This window comes from Orcinus orca, chromosome X, assembly GCF_937001465.1.
Source record: "Orcinus orca chromosome X, mOrcOrc1.1, whole genome shotgun sequence".
In the NCBI taxonomy this organism is placed as follows: domain Eukaryota; kingdom Metazoa; phylum Chordata; class Mammalia; order Artiodactyla; family Delphinidae; genus Orcinus; species Orcinus orca.
In genome coordinates this window covers 103,538,527-103,557,231 of record NC_064580.1, presented here as the reverse complement: position 1 = coordinate 103,557,231, position 18,705 = coordinate 103,538,527, and the positions used below count along the sequence as shown (strand labels likewise).

Sequence of the window (18,705 nt, the reverse complement as noted above, 5' to 3'; positions counted from 1 at the left end):
CTGTTAGCAGTTGCCTTATGTATTGAGGTGCTCCTATGTTGGGTGCATATATATGTATAATTGTTATATCTTCTTCTTGGATTGATCCCTTGATCATTATGTAGTGTCCTTCCTTGTCTCTTGTAACATTCTTTATTTTAAAGTCTATTTTATCTTATATGAGTATAGCTACTCCAGCTTTCTTTTGATTTCCATTTGCATGGAATATCTTTTTCCATCCCCTCACTCTCAGTCTGTATGTGTCCCTAGGTCTGAAGTGGGTCTCTTGTAGACAGCATATAGATGGGTCTTGTTTTTGTATCCATTCAGCAAGCCTGTGTCTTTTGGTTGGAGCATTTAATCCATTCATGTTTAAGGTAATTATCAATATGTATGTCCCTATGACCATTTTCTTAATCATTTTGGGTTTGTTTTTGTAGGTCCTTTTCTTCTCTTGTGTTTCCCACTTAGAGAAATTCCTTTAGCATTTGCTGTAGAGCATTTGTTGTAGAGCTGGTGCTGAATTTTCTTAGCGTTTCCTTGTCTGTAAAGCTTTTGATTTCTCCATCGAATCTGAATGAGATCCTTGCTTGGTAGAGTAATCTTGGTTGTAGGTTCTTCCCTTTCATCACTTTAAGTATATCATGCCACTCCCTTCTGGCTTGTAGAGTTTCTGCTGAGAAATCAGCTCTTAACCTTATGGGAGTTCCCTTGTATGTTATTTGTCGTTTTTCCCTTGCTGCTTTCAATAATTTTTCTTTTTAATTTTTGCCAAGTTGATTACTATATGTCTCAGCATGTTTCTCCTTGGGTTTATCCTGTATGGGACTCTCTGCGCTTCCTGCACTTGGGTGGCTATTTCCTTTCCCATGTTAGGGAAGTTTTCGACTATAATCTCTTCAAATATTATCTCTGGTCCTTTCTCTCTCTCTTCTCCTTCTGGGACCCCTATAACGTGAATGTTGTTGCGTTTAATGTTGTCCCAGAGGTCTCTTAGGCTGTCTTCATTTCTTTTCATTCTTTTTTCTTTATTCTGTTCTGCAGCAGTGAATTCCACTATTCTGTCTTCCGGGTCACTTATCCGTTCTTCTGCCTCAGTTATTCTGCTATTGCTTCCTTCTAGTGTAGTTTTCATTTCAGTTATTGTATTGTTCATCTCTGTTTGTTTGTTCTTTAATTCTTCTAGGTCTTTGTTAAACATTTCTTGCATCTTCTCAATCTTTGCCTCCTATCTTTTTCTGAGGTCCTAGATCATCTTCACTATCATTATTCTGAATTCTTTTTCTGGAAGGTTGCCTATCTCCACTTCATTTCATTGTTTTTCTGGGGTTTTATCTTGTTCTTTCATCTGGAATATAGCCCTCTGCCTTTTCATCTTGTCTATCTTTCTGTGAATGTGGTTTTTGTTCCACAGGCTGCAGGATTGTAGTTCTTCTTGCTTCTGCTGTCTGCCCTCTGGTGGATGAGGGTATCTAAGAGGCTTGATGGGAGGGCCTGGTGGTGGGTAGAGCTGACTGTTGCTCTGGTGGGCAGAGCTCAGTAAAACTTTAATCCACTTGACTGTGGGGCTGGGTTCCCTCCCTGTTGGTTGTTTGGCCTGAGGCCACCCAACACTGGAGCCTACCTGGGCTTTTTGGTGGGGCTAATGACAGACTCTGGGAGGGCTCACACCAAGGAGTATTTCCCAGAACTTTTGCTGCCAGTGTCCTTGTCCCCATTGTGAAACAGAGCCATGCCCCGCCCTTGCAGGAGACCCTCCAACACTAGCAGGTAGGTCTGGTTCAGTCTCCCCTGGGGTCACTGCTCCTTCCCCTGGGTCCCGATTCACACACTATTTTGTGTGTGCCCTCCAAGAGTGGAATCTCTGTTTCCCCCAGTCCTGTCGAAGTCCTGTAATCAATTCCCACTAGGCTTCAAGGTCTGATTCTCTAGGAATTCCTCCTCCCATTGCTGGACCCTCAGGTTGGGAAGCCTGATGTGGGGCTCAGAACCTCCACTCCAGTGGGTGGACTTCCATGGTATAAGTGTTCTCCAGTCTGTGAGTCACCCACCCAGCAGTTATGGGGTTTGATTTTACTGTGATTGTGCCCCTCCTACCCTCTCATTGTGGCTTCTCCTTTGTCCTTGGATGTGGGGTATCTTTTTTGGTGAGTTCCAGGGTCTTTCTGTCAATGATCGTCCAGCAGCTTGTTGTGATTCTGGTGTTCTCGCAAGAGGGAGTGAGAGCACGTCCTTCTCCTCTGCCATCTTGTTTTCCTCCTCGACAGTGGTAACTTTTAAATGTTAAATGTTTTCATTTAGTTTCTGATAAGGCATAATTTACACCATGGTGTGTGCACTCAGAAGTCAGCAAAGATTATGAGTTCCAGGACTGTATCAGGAAGCCTGGAGTGAATCTGGGTGAAACTAGGCTGCTGTGGGTTGGTGTAAGCTGTGAGCCTGTGGCGGAGCTCCCGGTGTGGTATCTGCCCAGCCGCTTCAACTACATGTTGCTCTGAGGAGTCATGGCAATGCCCTTTTTTGGTGTTGTGTAAATTGCCTACTTACATTCAGAGTGTGAATTGCACATTTCACTACTGCTAGGTTCTGTTGTAAAACCTGGTGGGATGCCATCCTGCGACGGTCATGTTGGGAAACCCTCGGTGGTGTAGATGTTTACAGGGCCATCAGTTTCGAGCTCAGGTATGGCCGAATCTTCTCATTTCCAAGAGCAGCAGACAGGAGCACCCTCTTGTCACTCCACGCGTGCACAATTCTGAGGCTACATTTCTCTCTGATTGCAACACACCTTCAGTCAGTGCACTTCTAGCTCCATTCTGTTTTAAAGAGTTGGTTTTTTAGACTTTAGTTGTCCAGTTTTGAAAAACTTCTTTAATTCCCGTAATTCCTGGGGCTTCAAACTCTGATCCACCCCTGGGGTCAATTTATAGCTCAGAGGAGACACGATGTAACCATTTTGGTAAAGACAGATTCTCTTGCAGAACTCAAAGGTGCCAAACATAACTCCAAAATATGGAACTATCTGTTTAAAAAGAAAATGAAAATCATGTTAAAATCTTAAAAGAAAACATCAATGCGTCTGCAATCGACTTGGATCAGGGTAAACTAAGATAAAGGCTGTAGACAATACAACATGGTCATTCTTTTTTGGAATCAGGGAAGATGGCAAAATGCAAGCTGGCCCAGTGAGGACTGGGGAGAGGAATGGCAGAACCATTGAAGGGCATGCCCTGGGGAAGCCTGGGTCTGGGTTGATATGCATGTAGGCAGTCTGACACTGCCTGTCAACATATGCTTGTCCTTTTTTTTGGCTGTGCCTCGTGGCTTGCAGGATCTTAGTTCCCCAACCAAGGATCAAACTTGGGCCCAGCAGTGAAAGCACTGAGTCCTAACCACTGGACAGCTAGGGAATTCCCAACATGTGCTTGTCTTGATTGGAATCAGGAATCACTTTGCATCAAGGTTAGTCCAAGGTTAGTCCACAGTTCTTAACTTTTTTTTTTTTTTTTGGTTATGGAGTTCTTTGGGAAAATAATGAAAGTTATGGATCCTCTCTGCAGAGGGATGCACAGATGCCCATATAGACACATTTTTGCATACAATTTTAGGATAGGGGGTTTAAGTTCCCTTTGGAGTCCATGAACCTACATGTTGGGAACCTTTACACTAAATGCTCAGCTCCTCTGGGATGGGGTGTCAGATGCCCCAACACTGCACAGGGTCTCCACTCTCCAGGGCTGACAACCAGCCTGCATTGTGCTAGAGGAGTTGTTTCCAGGCAAACTGTAGGGGGAGCATCAAAGGCACAGAACAGGGTAGAAGTGAAAGAGGCAGACAAGCAGTAGACTCACCACTCCTCTCACCTTCAGTAAGTTGGCTGCCAATCCATTCCAGAGCCCCAGGACCCCTTGGGCTTTCACTATCTGCCGGAAGCAGTCCACTGCTCCTGAGAAATGGACATCTACTCCTCCACAGTGGGGAAGGTAGGAGCTCTGAGCCTGGCAGGAAACAGAAGATGGGATGAGGTGATTTAGTCACTGGGAAATAATGGTTCTAGTCAAGTAGTCAAGGTCTCAAGTCTGGGCTCTGGATGCAATGTCCTGGCCAAGATGATGATAAAGAATGGCTGCCACAGGGCTCTACCTGTTGCGTGGGCTTAGAATGAATATTAACATGCAGTAAAGCCATGACACCCCATTCACATATTTGTGGCTATTTTTTCTTGGAAGGAAGCAGGCATTTGGGATGGACTCAACTTCACACTTAACATTGCCTCCCAAACTATGCCCGTTGGATGCAGTAGACACCTCTCAGGCCCTTCATCTTTTCTTAAGTGCCTTCTGTTTCCTTGTCTTAACCGATTCCTCCTCTGTGAAGTTCTCAAGTGGGCGCTGCTCATCTCCCCACATCACAGATGTCCCAGGCTGGGGACATTCTTCCAGCTCCCTCTTTCTGTTCCCAGACCCTGACTCTGCTGCTCTCATGCCGAAAGCTCTCAGCTGGGGCTCGTGCCACTGAACCACAATCCTGGTCCCTGCTCTCAGCTACTGGCCTCCTGGCCACTCTTTCACATTCACTGAGGCCTGTGACACCTGGTAGCTGCCCATCTTCCAGACTCACTTCAGCATCTGTAGTCACAAGCCTTCCCATACCTAGTTTCTGGACCTCGGCTTCAGTGATCCTCACCTCTACACCCCTTTGGCCACCCCATGGATTTCATCATCACCCCCAGTACCATCCTGACTGACCACCAAAATGCCCCATCTTTGAAAGTAACTTTTTTGTCCTTTAGAAAAACAATTTTACGATCAGATGAAATAACTTTTCACTATACCATCTATATGCAAATGGACTCTATTTGTTCACTGTGAGGGGGACAGCCCCTCATAGCTGGCTTTCAGAAATGGTGACAAGTTTACCTCAAGCTACGCACCTACTTTGGTTCGTTTCTGAAATGTCTAGCTGAGGCTAGTATAGCATTTTATTGCAATGGAATCAAGCCCTTCCATGTGGGAGAGGCAGTAGAGTATAAGAGTCGGAAAAGCATAAACTCTGGAGTCAGACAGGCTGGGTTCTAGCCCATGGCTGCCCCACTTGCTTACTGGCCATGTGACCCTGGGCAACTCACCTAACCTTTTTGAGACTCAGTTTCGTTATTTGGAAAATAAGAATAGTATCTGCTGTGAGAATGAATGAGATGTGCCTACAAAGCACTCAGCGGTGTCAGGCACATGGAAAGGATCAATAAATATGAGCTAGTGCTGCTATTACTATTATGTAGAAATTATTCTAAATATCAATCAAATCCCTCACCTGACCTATTAGTCCTGTCTCCACTTCTGAACTGCTCGGACCAGTGTCCTCGTCCATCCAGCTGCCCCGCTCCCTGATGCCTCTTTTTTTTTTTTGGCGGTACGCAGGCCTCTCACTGTTGTGGCCTCTCCCGTTGCAGAGCACAGGCTCCGGAGGCGCAGGCTCAACGGCCATGGCTCACGGGCCTAGCCGCTTTGCGGCATGTGGGATCTTCCCGGACCGGGACACGAACCAGCGTCCCCTGCATCGGCAGGCAGACTCTCAACCACTGCGCCACCAGGGAAGCCCCTCCCTGATGCCTCTTTTTTTTTTTTTTTTGAGGTATGTGGGCCTCTCACTGTTGTGGCCTCTCCCGTTGCGGGGCACAGGCTCCAGACGCGCAGGCTCAACAGCCATGGCTCACGGGCCCAGCTGCTCCGCGGCATGTGGGATCCTTCCGGCATGTGGGATCCTTCTGGACCGGGGCACGAACCCGCGTCCCCTGCATCGGCAGGCGGACTCTCAACCACTGCGCCACCAGGGAAGCCCCTCCCTGATGCCTCTTAACCGCCATCGTTCAGATCACTAACCCCTCTAGTCACATGCCCTCTCCCTTGTCTCCCAGGCCACCAGTTCCCTGCTGGCTTCACGGTCCTCTTTTTTTGTCCTCCCAGCACTTCTTTTTGTTCTTAGTCTCGAAATCCTTTGTCTTTCAGCTGATCTCCATGCCCCCCTCCCCACCAACCCCTCCTCTGCTCCAAGCCGCTGAACATGAATCCACAAAGGGGCAGGTCTGTGCTACCAAAGCTTTGAGGTCTCTAACTTCTGCTGGATCCTCATACTGCAGAGCGAGCCCTGGAAGCATCCTTTCCCATTCCTCACAGTGGCTCTTCCCAACCTTACCGCATCCCTCAACGCCCCGCATGCCACACTTTGTCCTCCGCCCTAGACAGGCGACCCTGCCTCCCAGTTCATAGGGAAAATAGATCATCTTTTCTTCCCACTGGTGCCCTGGATCTCACACCTTTGAATTCCTCTTGGGCACCCTTCCCAAGAGACCTGATTTTCCCCCCTAGCAGAGGAATAAACTCAAGTCCCTCCCAAATTAAAAATGACCCCTTCCTCCAATCTTTGTCCTATAGACACTGCCCAATCTCATTCCCAAAGTAACATACAGTAAAGTTACCTTGTTTCGGTGTAGAGTTAGTTATATGAGTTTTAACGCATGTATAGATCTGTGTGACCACCCTCACAATCAGGATACAGAACTGCTCCATCAGCCCCCAGAATGCTCCAGTGCTGCCCCTTTATGATCAACGTCACCCCCAGCCCTGGGTAGCCACTGATCTGTTCTGTCCCTATAGTTTTGCCCTCTGAGAATGTCATATAAATGGAAACATACAGCATGTAACTTTTTTGAGACGGGCTTCTTTCACTCAGCACAATGCCTTTGAGAGTCACCATGCTGCGTTCATCACTAGTTTCTTCTTTATTGCTGAGTCGTATTGCATCGTGTGGATGTTTGGTTATCCATTCACCTGCTGAGGCACAACCCTTCCCACCTCCCCACTCACTGCTCTACCCACTCCCTGTGGCATCTGTCTCCATGACTTCACTGAACTGATTCTGACCAGACCTATATCTTTTCCCTGCCTTTTAATAGTTGGTGTAATTATTTACTTTCTTTACTGGTCTGCTCCTACCCCCAACTAGAAGTTCAGCTCTGTAGGAAAAGGGATTTCTGTCCTCCATCAGGGCGAAGGGTGAACTTTGGGGTTTGGCCTTCCCTTTGAGGTACAGTAACAACCAAGCACAGACCAGAGTATGAGAAACAGGATATGAAATGAACAAGCTGAGTCTCCAGCCTGGAGTTACAGGAACCAAAATGGTCAGGGGACTTTGGCGAATGTCTTATTTTAAAGCATTTACCTTAGCACTGTTCCGACTCGGCCTCCTTCCCTTCTTGCCCCATCGAGAAAGAACTGCTGTCAAACAGATATTAAGCCTCCTTTCCCTTAGAAAGAATCAGCCTAATCACAAGATTTGAAGCTCCTCCTGCTACTGTAAGACTGAAATATTGAAAAACGGAGATTGTGTTCATGTAGGAAATTAACTGTCTTATTCTGCTATGAGATAATATTATTGATTTATTTTCTGCCAGTTTCCAGTAAAACTGCAAAAAGCCCCCAGTCATGAGTCAAGGTAATAATTTTGCAACCTGAGACCCCCTACCACAACTAAAACAGAAGACACTAACCAAGTGTCTAACTCCTGTATAACTCATATACGTGAGTTATATGACAGGTCAGTTATAATCAATTTGTGATGAATTGGGGGCCATCTGTAGTCAATCTTAGGACCCTAACAATCTTCCAAATGTCTTTCCTTCACTCCACCTTCACCGCCAAGCCACCATCAGTGCTCACATGGACCACCGCAGCAGCTTCCTTAGTAGTCTCCTTGGGACATAAAAAGTTTGAAACTCCTTGCCCTCCCTCTCTATAGAGCGGCTAGAGTGATTAAAAAAAAATCAACGCATTTTATTCACCTGCTTAAAATATTTTAATGGCTTTATTAAAGCCACTTAGGATAAAATATAAATTTCTTACTGTTGTCTGTAAGCTGCAGTGGTAATATAGTGGTAAATATTTAACAACTGGTTCTGTGGGTGGGGGAAGCCCTGAGTTGTAGCATTTGCTGACCTCAGTGGTGTAAATACTCCCACCGTGGCAGATTGCAGGCTACCAACCGTGAGGTCAACCGGCTCCCAAATTTGCTGCAATTTAATAATCAGCTCTCCTGAGCCAGTAGGAGATGGCTGTAGCACATGACTCAAAGGCTCAGGCCCTGAGTGACTTGCCCCCGTACATATTTTCAGTTTCATTTTGTGTCACTCTCTTTGCTCACATACTACACTTCAGCTGCACTGGCCTTCTTTCTGTTCTCCTCTGCCCGCCTCTCTCCTCTGAGCCACAGGATCGTGTAACCAACTATCTACTTGACATCTCCACTCGAAAGTCTAACAAACACCTCAAACTTTATATGTCCTGCTCAGAACTCCACCCCAGCGCTGACTGTCTCTAGTTGTCCTCATGTCAGGACATGGCACCGCCATTGACCTATTTGATCAGGCCCCAAACTGGAGTCACCCTTAAGTTCTCTTCATCTCTCACCTTCTGCTATCTCATCTCTCACCAGCTAGTTCCAGTGCTCCAAATGTATCCCAAATCTGTCCACTTTTCTTTCTTCCCGCTATCATCGCCCTTGTCCAAGCCACATCGTCTTTCACCTTCACCACAACCGCTGCTAGCTCGTCTACCTGCCCTTATTCCCCACAGAGCGGCCAGGGTGATCTGATCTGGTTACTCCTTGACTTCAACTCTTCAGGGTGCCCCTGTTGCCCTCAGAATGAAGTCCAGACTCTTTCATCTGGCTTACCAGGCCCTCCATGACCTGGTCTCTGCCTGCTTCTCAGGCTGATCTCCTGTTCCTTCCTGCATTACATTCTATGCTTCAGACACTTTTCAGCTCCACTGCCAGTACCTCTCATCTCTCTTGAGTGACGACCAGACTTTGCTTACCCATCCCTCCATCTCCAGTCTCTGCCCTCTCCAATCCATCCTGCACACAGCAGCCAGGTACCACTCAAAATTCATCAGATGCTGTCATTGCTTTGCTTTGAAACCTTCACCAACCCCCAATTTTCCAAAGAAAGACTTCCAGAAGGAGTGTTTTCCAAAGAAAACAGAATTCGAAACTCTCTACAGTTTGGCCCCCACCTGTCTTCCCAGTATCATTTCCCACTATCACCCCGTGATGGTTAGTTTCATGTGTCAACTTGGCTAGGCCGCCGTCAGTACCCAGTTATTTGGTAAATACCAGTCTGGATGTTACTGTAAAGGTATTTTGTAGATGAGATTAACATTTAAACCACTAGACTTTGTTAATTTGATAAATTAGGAGTTTGGGATTAACATATACATACTACTGTATATAAAATAGATAACCAACAAGAAGCTATACTCAATATTTTGTAATAACCTATAAGGAAAAAGAATCTGAAAAAGAAGATATATAAAACAGAATCACTTTGTTGTACACCTGAAACTAACACAACATTGTAAATCAGCTATATTTCAATTAAAAAAAAAGAATCACTAGACTTTGAGTAAAGCAAATTACCCTTCATAATGTGGGTGGGCCTCATGCAGTTAGTTGAAGGCCTTAAGAGGCAAAAAGACTGAGGTGCCCGGAGAAAGAGGGAATTCTGCCTGCAGTCTGCCTTTGGACTTGAACTGCAACATCTCCAGTCTGCTGGCCTACCATGCGGATTTCAGACGTGAGCCAAGTAACTAAAATCCATCTCTCTCTCTCTCTCTCTCTCTCTCTCTCTCTCCATATATACATCCTATGGGTTCTGTTTCTCTGGAGAACCTTGACTAATACCTACCCCCACCCCAGGAACCCTACATCCAGTCACACCCATTACCTCCTGAACATTACGTATACTTTTTCTGATGGGCAAAATTCTCCTCACCCAGGTCCAGGTCAGATGCCACCTCATCTTGAAACTTCTTGATGCTGTGATTGGAACTGCTTGTTTCCTTGCTCCCTCTTCCTTTGTCTCCTTCCCTCCTTTTCCTGAAATTTACCTCTCTCTGTGTTTTTTTGTTTTTTTGTTTGTTTTTTGGCTGCGCCATGCGGCATGCAGGATCTCAGTTCCCCATCCAGGGATCAAACCCATGCCCCCTGCAGTGGAAGTGCAGAGGCCTAACCACTGGACCGCCAGGGAAGTCCCTGTTTTTTTTTAAAAAAAAACACTTTTGATTGTGGAAAATATCAAACATATACAAAAGTGGAGAGGCTAGTAAAATGAATGGAAAGTCCCACCGCCCAGCTTCAACAATTAGCAGTGTATTGACAATCTTTTTTCATCTCTATCCCTTGCAAGACATAATTTTAATTTATCTGTTTAATTTAAATTTAGTTATGTTCCTCGAAAATACAATGGCTTCTTCTCTAAAATATAAAATAAAGTATATTACATATATAGAAATGTATAATACCATTACCACACCTATGATATTTCCTTAATATCATCATGTATCTAATCAGTGTTCACATTTCCTTGATTGCCTTATAATTAGTTTATAGCTTCTTTGTTTGAATCGAGGTTCTTTTCCTGTTTTGTGCTCCCTTAGTTATTGGTTAGACCTCTGCTGTGGTCCAGGCTACCTGGTATGAGTTATCTGGGTGCAATTTCTGGGCTGGCAGCCAGCAAGCTCATGGGAGCAGGCACTAGGCCTTCCTCACTGTCCTAGCTCTTTGGGGTCTAATACCCTTCATTGCACATACTGGGCGCTCATTAAATGTCAAACAAGATTCCCCTTAATATCAGTGTCACTAGTAGTTTTTCCCAAATACAACTGTTTACCCGTGACCAGGCTCAAGTAAGCCACATGGATGGCCATGAAGTAAAATAATGGCCAATATTTACAGAGTGTTAGGTGCCAGGCATTACACTGAGCATTTGACATGTACCAGCTCGTTCAATCCTCACAGAAGCCCCATGCAATAGGGAGTATTATCTTTTTTTTTTTTTTTTTTTTTTTTTTTAAAAACTTTGTACTAAGTATCTAGGTAGAAGTAAATACATAATTAACAGCCAATCAATTGTTCTAAACAGGTAAGTACCTGCTTTTGAAAATGTACTTTTCCAGTAAAGGGTACATGATGTCTCTGTCTCTTGTAAGCTTATTTCTTAGAGCTGCGTATGAATGTACAACGATCTAAAAATAAATAGTTTAATTGAATAATAAAAAAATGTACTTTTAAATAATTATAAACGTGCATATTTTTATTTGCTGGTAACTTTATTTCTTTATTTGCTGGTAAATTCTTTCTTTATTGAGAGTGTATATATTTATTGAGAATGTATAGCAACTTTACTGAGATATGCATATCAGATATCCATATGATCAAAAATGCTAAAATTGTAGATTCCGAATCCAGGAGGCTTTTACTACAGTTAATCATTGGAATTTTACTAAACCAATGTGCCAGGGAGGGAACTGTTTCACAATGAACCCCAGGAGGTGTGGCCACCATTCAAAAGTTCTCTTCCTCATTTGTACTTCAGCATTTTACATGTTCAAACATAATATAATTAGGAATCTGTTGCACATAGTAAAATATTGCAAGTACGTAGTTTGGGCTCTCCTGGCCTGTGAATTTTCTCTCCTGTCACATCAGGAATCGTAGTGTACCCTGTAAGCTGCACACCTAGCTCCATCCACGACTATTCTGAGTGGCCCACTTTCTGGAAACCATGTCTCTGTGCCTGCTGTCTGAGTCTCGTTCTGTGCATTCAGATGATGGCATGTGTTATGCCCCATAATGACCTAAGAGTATCGCCGTGGCCACACGGCAGGAGACCCCCCTGGTGTGATTGACTCCTGTGGGCCCGGTGCTGAGCAGACTCCCTTGATCATTCTTGGATTTAACAGATATTCTACACAGTGCAAGGCGCACTGTGCTAGTTCTTAAATGATTTCATTCCATCTTTCTCCAGCGAGGTCAGTATTTTTACTCCCGTTTTACAGTCAAGAAAATTCAGGGGAAGAGAAATGAGGTGTCCCACAGTCAGGCAGCTGAGTAAGTAGGAGAAATGGGTTTTAAATTCAGGTCTGAGGGATTCCGAAACCCATGCTGTTTATGTTCCCTATTCCTCTTGAATTCTGTGGAACAAAGATATCTTTTTTTTTTTTTTTAAACATCTTTATTGGAGTATAACTGCTTTACAATGGTGTGTTAGTTTCTGCTGTATAACAAAGTGAATCAGCTATATGTATACATACATCCCCATATATCCTCTCCCTCTTGCGTCTCCCTCCCCCAGAGTAACTGTTAATTCAGAGCCAGGCTGTGGAGTCTTCCTTGAGGGTTGTTATAGCTTGTAATTGGTCTGTTCATATTTTCTATTTCTTCCTGAGTCAGTCTTGGCAGGTTGTGCCTTTCTAAGAATTTGTCCATTTCTTCCAGGTTGTCCATTTTATTGGCATAGAGTTGCTTGTAGTAATCTCTCATGATCTTTTGTATTTCTGCAGTGTCAGTTGTTACTTCTCCTTTTTCATTTCTAATTCTATTGATTTGAGTCTTCTCCCTTTTTTTCTTGATGAGTCTGGCTAATGGTTTATCAATTTTGTTTATCCTTTCAAAGAACCAGCTTTTAGTTTTATTGATCTTTGCTATCGTTTCCTTCATTTCTTTTTCATTTATTTCTGATCTGATTTTTATGATTTCTTTCCTCCTGCTAACTTTGGGGTTTTTTTGTTCTTCTTTCTCTAATTGCTTTAGGTGCAAGGTTAGGTTGTTTATTCGAGATGTTTCCTGTTTCTTAAGGTAAGATTGTATTGCTATAAACTTCCCTCTTAGAACTGCTTTTGCTGCATCCCATAGATTTTGAGTCGTCGTGTCTCCATTGTCATTTGTTTCTAGGTATTTTTTGATTTCCTCTTTGATTTCTTCAGTGATCACTTCGTTATTAAGTAGTGTATTGTTTAGCCTCCATGTGTTTGTATTTTTTACAGATCTTCTCCTGTAATTGATATCGAGTCTCATAGCGTTGTGGTCGGAAAAGATACTTGATACAATTTCAATTTTCTTAAATTTACCAAGGCTTGATTTGTGACCCAAGATATGATCTATCCTGGAGAATGTTCCATGAGCACTTGAGAAAAATGTGTATTCTGTTGTTTTTGGATGGAATGTCCTATAAATATCAATTAACTCCATCTCGTTTAATGTATCATTTAAAGCTTGTGTTTCCTTATTTATTTTCATTTTGGATGATCTGTCCATTGGTGAAAGTGGGGTGTTAAAGTCCCCTACTATGAATGTGTTACTGTCGATTTCCCCTTTTATGGTTGTCAGTATTTGCCTTATGTATTGAGGTGCACCTATGTTGGGTGCATAAATATTTACAATTGTTATATCTTCCTCTTGGATCGATCCCTTGATCATTATGTAGTGTCCTTCTTTGTCTCTTCTAATAGTCTTTATTTTAAAGTCTATTTTGTCTGATATGAGAATTGCTACTCCAGCTTTCTTTTGGTTTCCATTTGCATGAAATACCTTTTTCCATCCCCTTACTTTCAGTCTGTATGTGTCTCTAGGTCTGAAATGGGTCTCTTGTAGACAGCAAATATATGGGTCTTGTTTTTGTATCCATTCAGCCAATCTGTGTCTTTTGGTGGGAGCATTTAGTCCATTTACATTTAAGGTAATTATCGATATGTGTGTTCCTATTCCCATTTTCTTAATTGTTTTGGGTTCGTTATTGTAGGTCTTTTCCTTCTTTTGTGTTTCTTGCCTAGAGAAGTTCCTTTAGCAGTTGTTGTAGAGCTGGTTTGGTGGTGCTGAACTCTCTCAGCTTTTGCTTGTCTGTAAAGGTTTTAATTTCTCCATCAAATCTGAATGAGATCCTTGCTGGGTAGAGTAATCTTGGTTGCAGGTTTTTCTCCTTCAACACTTTCAATATGTCCTGCCACTCCCTTCTGGCTTGCAGAGTTTCTGCTGAAAGATCAGCTGTTAACCTTATGGGGATTCCCTTGTGTGTTATTTGTCGTTTTTCCCTTGCTGCTTTTAATATGTTTTCTTTGTATTTAATTTTTGACAGTTTGATTAATATGTGTCTTGGCGTATTTCTCCTTGGATTTATCCTGTATGGGACTCTCTGTGCTTCCTGGACTTGATTAACTATTTCCTTTCCCATATTAGGGAAGTTTTCAACTATAATCTCTTCAAATATTTTCTCAGTCCCTTTCTTTTTCTCTTCTTCTTCTGGAACCCCTATAATTCGAATGTTGGTGCGTTTAATGTTGTCCCAGAGGTCTCTGAGACTGTCCTCAATTCTTTTCATTCTTTTTTCTTTATTTTGCTCTGCAGTAGTTATTTCCACTATTTTATCTTCCAGGTCACTTATCCGTTCTTCTGCCTCAGTTATTCTGCTATTGATCCCATCTAGAGTACTTTTAATTTCATTTATTGTGTTGTTCATCATTGCTTGTTTCCTCTTTAGTTCTTCTAGGTCCTTGTTAAATGTTTTTTGCATTTTGTCTATTCTGTTTCCAATATTTTGGATTATCTTTACTATCATTATTCTGAATTCTTTTTCAGGTAGACTGCCTATTTCCTCTTCATTTGTTAGGTCTGGTGGGTTTTTATCTTGCTCCTTCATCTGCTGTGTGTTTTTCTGTCTTTTCATTTTGCTTATCTTACTGTGTTTGGGGTCTCCTTTTTTGCAGGCTGAAGGTTCGTAGTTCCTGTTGTTTTTTGTGTCTGTCCCCAGTGGCTAAGGTTGGTTCAGTGGGTTGTGTAGGCTTCCTGGTGGAGGGTACTAGTGCCTGTGTTGTGGTGGATGAGGCTGGATCTTGTCTTTCTGGTGGGCAGGTCCACGTCTGGTTGTGTGTTTTGGGGTGTCTGTAGACTTATTATGATTTTGGGCAGCCTCTCTGCTAATGGGTGGGGTTGTGTTCCTGTCTTGCTAGTTGTTTGGCATAGGATGTCCAGCACTGTAGCTTGCTGGTCGTTGAGTGAAGCTGGGTGCTGGCGTTGAGATGGAGATCTCTCGGAGATTTTTGCTGTTTGATATTATGTGCAGCTGGGAGGCCTCTTGTGGACCAGTGTCCTGAAGTTGGCTCTCCCACCTCAGAGGCACAGCACTGACTCCTGGCTGCAGCACCAAGAGCCTTTCATCCACAGGGCTCCTTAATTTGGGATGATTCGTTGTCTATTCAGGTATTCCACAGATGCAGGGTATATCAAATTGATTGTGGGAGCTTTAATCCGCTGCTTCTGAGGCTGCTGGGAGAGATTTCCCTTTCTCTTCTTTGTTCTCACAGTTCCCAGGGGCTCAGCTTTGGATTTGGCCCCGCCTGTGCGTGTAGGTCGCCGGAGGGCGTCTGTTCTTTGCTCAGACAGGACGGGGTTAAAGGAGCCGCTGATTCGGAGGCTCTGGCTCACTCAGGCCGCGGGGTAGGGAGGGTCACGGAGTGTGGGGCGGGCCTGCAGCGGCAGAGGCCGGCGTGACGTTGCAGCCTGAGGCGCGCCGTGCGTTCTCCCGGGGGAGTTGTCCCTGGATCCCGGGACCCTGGCAGTGGCGGGCTGCACAGGCTCCCCGGAAGGGCGTGTGGCTAGTGACCTGTGTTCGCACACAGGCCTCCTGGTGGCGGCAGCAGCGGCCTTAGCGTCTCATGTCTGTCTCTGGGCTCCGCACTTTTAGCCACGGCTCGCGCCTGTCCCTGGAGCTCTCTCAAGCAGCGTTCTTAATCCCCTCTCCTCGTGCACCAGGAAACAAAGAGGGACGCAAAAGTCTCTTGCCTCTTCGGCAGGTCCAGACTTTTCCCGGACTCTCTCCCGGCTAGCCGCGGTGCACTAACGCCCTGCAGGCTGTGTTCACGCCGCCAACCTCAGTCCTCTCCCGGCGCTCCGACAAAAGCCGGAGCCTCAGCTCCCAGTCCCGCCCGCCCCGGCGGGCGAGCAGACAAGCCTCTCGGCTGGTGAGTGCCGGTCGGCCCGATCCTCTGCGCTGGAATCTCTCCGCTTTGCCCTCCGCACCCCTGTTGCTGTGCTCTCTTCCGCGGATCCCAAGCTCCCCCACTCCGCCTCCCGAAGTCTCCACCCGCGAAGGGGCTTCCTAGTGTGTGGACAGTTTTCCTCCTTCACAGCTCTCTCCCGCTGGTGCAGGACCCGTCCCTATCCTTTTGTCTCTGTTTAGTTTTTTCTTTTGCCCTAACCAGGTACGTGGGGGGTTCCTTGCCTTTTGGGAGGTCTGAGGTCTTCTGCCAGCGTTCAGTAGGTGCTCCGTAGGAGTTGTTCCACGCGTAGATGTATTTCTGGTGTATCTGTGGGGAGGAAGGTGATCTCCGCGTCTTACTCTTCCGCCATCTTCCCGGAAGTCCCGGGAGTATTATCTTATTAGCCCAAGTTTATAGATGGCAAAATGGAGCCCGAGAAAGGATAAATCTCCCAAATCACAGACTGTATGAGAAAAAGCAGCAACCTGAATTTGGGTCTGTTCGACTCAGATTCAAGCTCTACCCCACTAAGCTACACTGTTTCCTGATGCCCAGGACTGAGATGACCACCTCAGCCCTCGACAGACTCGTTTCCACACATAGTCCTTGGATGTGAGTGCCACATGCACACCAAATGAATTCTTTATGCTAAGACTGGAGCTCATGGTGTGGTATGAATAAATGCCTCTACAAGTGTCATACTAAACAGATACCCAGATCACAAAGGCAAACCATATTGCTGGTTGCCCCTTGGACTAAATGTTTGTGCACTCCCAAAGTTCATATGTTGAAGCCCTAACCCCCACTGTGATGGTATTTGGAGGTGAGGGCCTCTGGGAGGTGATTAGGTCATGAGGGTGGAGCTTTCATGAGTGGGATTTGTGCCCTTATAAGGAGACACACAAGAGAGATAATGTCTCTCACTCCACCATGGGGGAAACACAGCAAAAAAGTGGCCATTTGCAAACTGGAAGTGGGTTCTCACCAGACACCAAATCTGCTGGCACCTTGATCTTGGACTTCCCAGCCTCCAGAACTGTGAGAAATAAGTGCTTGTTGTTTAAGCCAGCAAGTCTATGGATTTCTGTTACAGCAGCTCCAACTAAAATACCCCCAAAGAAAGAAGGAATGGTAAGGCTACACAGCAGTGCTTTTCAACCTTTAGCTGCATGTTAGACGAAACAGGGAAGCTTTTCAAAACCATCAGTGACTGGGATCCACCCCCAGAGACTGAGATTTAACTGACCTAGGGTGAGGTCTGGACGTCAGCATTTTTGGCAAGCTCCTCACATGAGTCTGATATGCAGACAGGTTGAGGATCACTGGTGTAGGCCCTCCGTAGCACAAGGCAGCTCTGGCTGAGACCTGAGCCCATCAATCTGCTGCTGACAGTGAGAATGCCTGGGGAAAGCACACGGGTCCTGAGGCCAGACTGCTTAGATGGAATCCTCACTTTGCCACTTACTAGCTCTGGGACTTTGAGCAAATGCCTCGACCTTCCTGAACCTCAATTTCCTCATCTGTAAAATGGGACAATAATAATAACACCTACCTTATAGGATTGTTGTCAAGATTAAATGAAACATATGTAAGGTGCTTAGAACAGCATTTGACATATAGTAACCACCATTATCATTATTATTTAGTATTTAAACTTGGAGAAGAGGGAATTCCCTGGTGGTCCAGTGGTTAGAACTCTGCGCTTTCACTGCCGAGAGTGCAGGTTTGATCCCTGGTCAGGAAACTAAGATCCCATAAGCTGCTCAGCATGGCCAAATAAAAAAAAATCCCCAACCCCCCCAAAAAATTAAAAACCAAAACTTGGAGAAAAGTATACTGAAGACTAAACCAACCCAGTAGACTAGAACACTAGACCGCCATTTGCCGGAACCATATCTTCCTAGCAAAGACACACAAAACATGTCAGGTTACTAGCTACAAGGCTCTGAAGTTAAATCCTCCCTCCATACAAACCCAGGCAACTATCCCATGGCGTCTAGTTCAGATCTGCAGCTGCCAGGTGGACATGCAGCACTCTGCAGCAGACATCATCTGAGAAAGCTGGGTCCTAGTCCTGGCTCTGCCACTATCTGCATAACCTTGACCAAGTCCTTTAGTTCATTGAACCTTAGTTTCCTCACACGTCAGGTAAGGAGACTGGAACTAAATGAACTTGAAGGCCCTTTCTTGCTCCTCTAATCCATGCTGTTGGTCCCACTCAAGGCTCCTTCCTGCCCCTAGGACTTCAAATCTGCCGTTCCCTCTGCCTAGCTAAGTCTCTCTTACTAATCAGACTAAACAGCACTTCTTCAGAGAAGTCTTCCCAGATCTCCAGCCTAAGTCAGGAGCCTAGTAAACACTTTTGGTCACCCTGTACTTCTCTTTCCTGGCACGTGACACAGTTTGTAATGATTTAGTGTATAATTATTTCTTTCATGTCTCCCCCACCTCACAGACTATAAATACCATGAGGGCAGTGACCATGTCTATCTATCTTGTATGTGGTTTTAGCCCCCAAATCTACCAATATGCCAGGCATCCAGTATGTGCTTAATACATACTGAAGAAAAGGAGGAACGAACTTGCAGTTGATGGAAATGAAAGGTAAATGCTTCAAAGCAATGTGCTCGATTGTTTCTGTGATAAACTCCATAGAGGCCTTCCAAAAGAGGCAACATTCTAGGTTGTTCATTCTTTCCATGAGTTCTGAAATAATTAAACAATATTTATGAAGATGTAAAACTCATATACCCTTGACCAAAGCAATCTTATTTCTAGGAAACTATCCTACAGATATATTTGCCCCTGTGGGAAATGATGTGTTACGAGGATTTTTGTTGCAGCATTGTTAGTAACA

At 44.8% G+C, this 18,705-nt stretch overlaps 1 protein-coding gene across 1 annotated transcript in view; it reads right to left on the bottom strand.

Annotated features, from left to right (window-relative positions):
* Window positions 1-760: 760 nt before the first annotated feature.
* SLC25A43 (solute carrier family 25 member 43) overlaps window positions 761-18,705 on the bottom strand; it is a 41,949-nt gene continuing 24,004 nt past the window's right edge. Inside the window, exons 4-5 of the mRNA XM_004275804.3 lie at window positions 3,843-3,977; window positions 761-3,001 (exon numbers count right to left, since the gene is read on the bottom strand). Coding sequence (XP_004275852.1) covers window positions 2,801-3,001; window positions 3,843-3,977 — 336 coding nt within the window. The 3' untranslated portion in view covers window positions 761-2,800. The remainder of the gene's footprint in view (window positions 3,002-3,842; window positions 3,978-18,705) is intronic.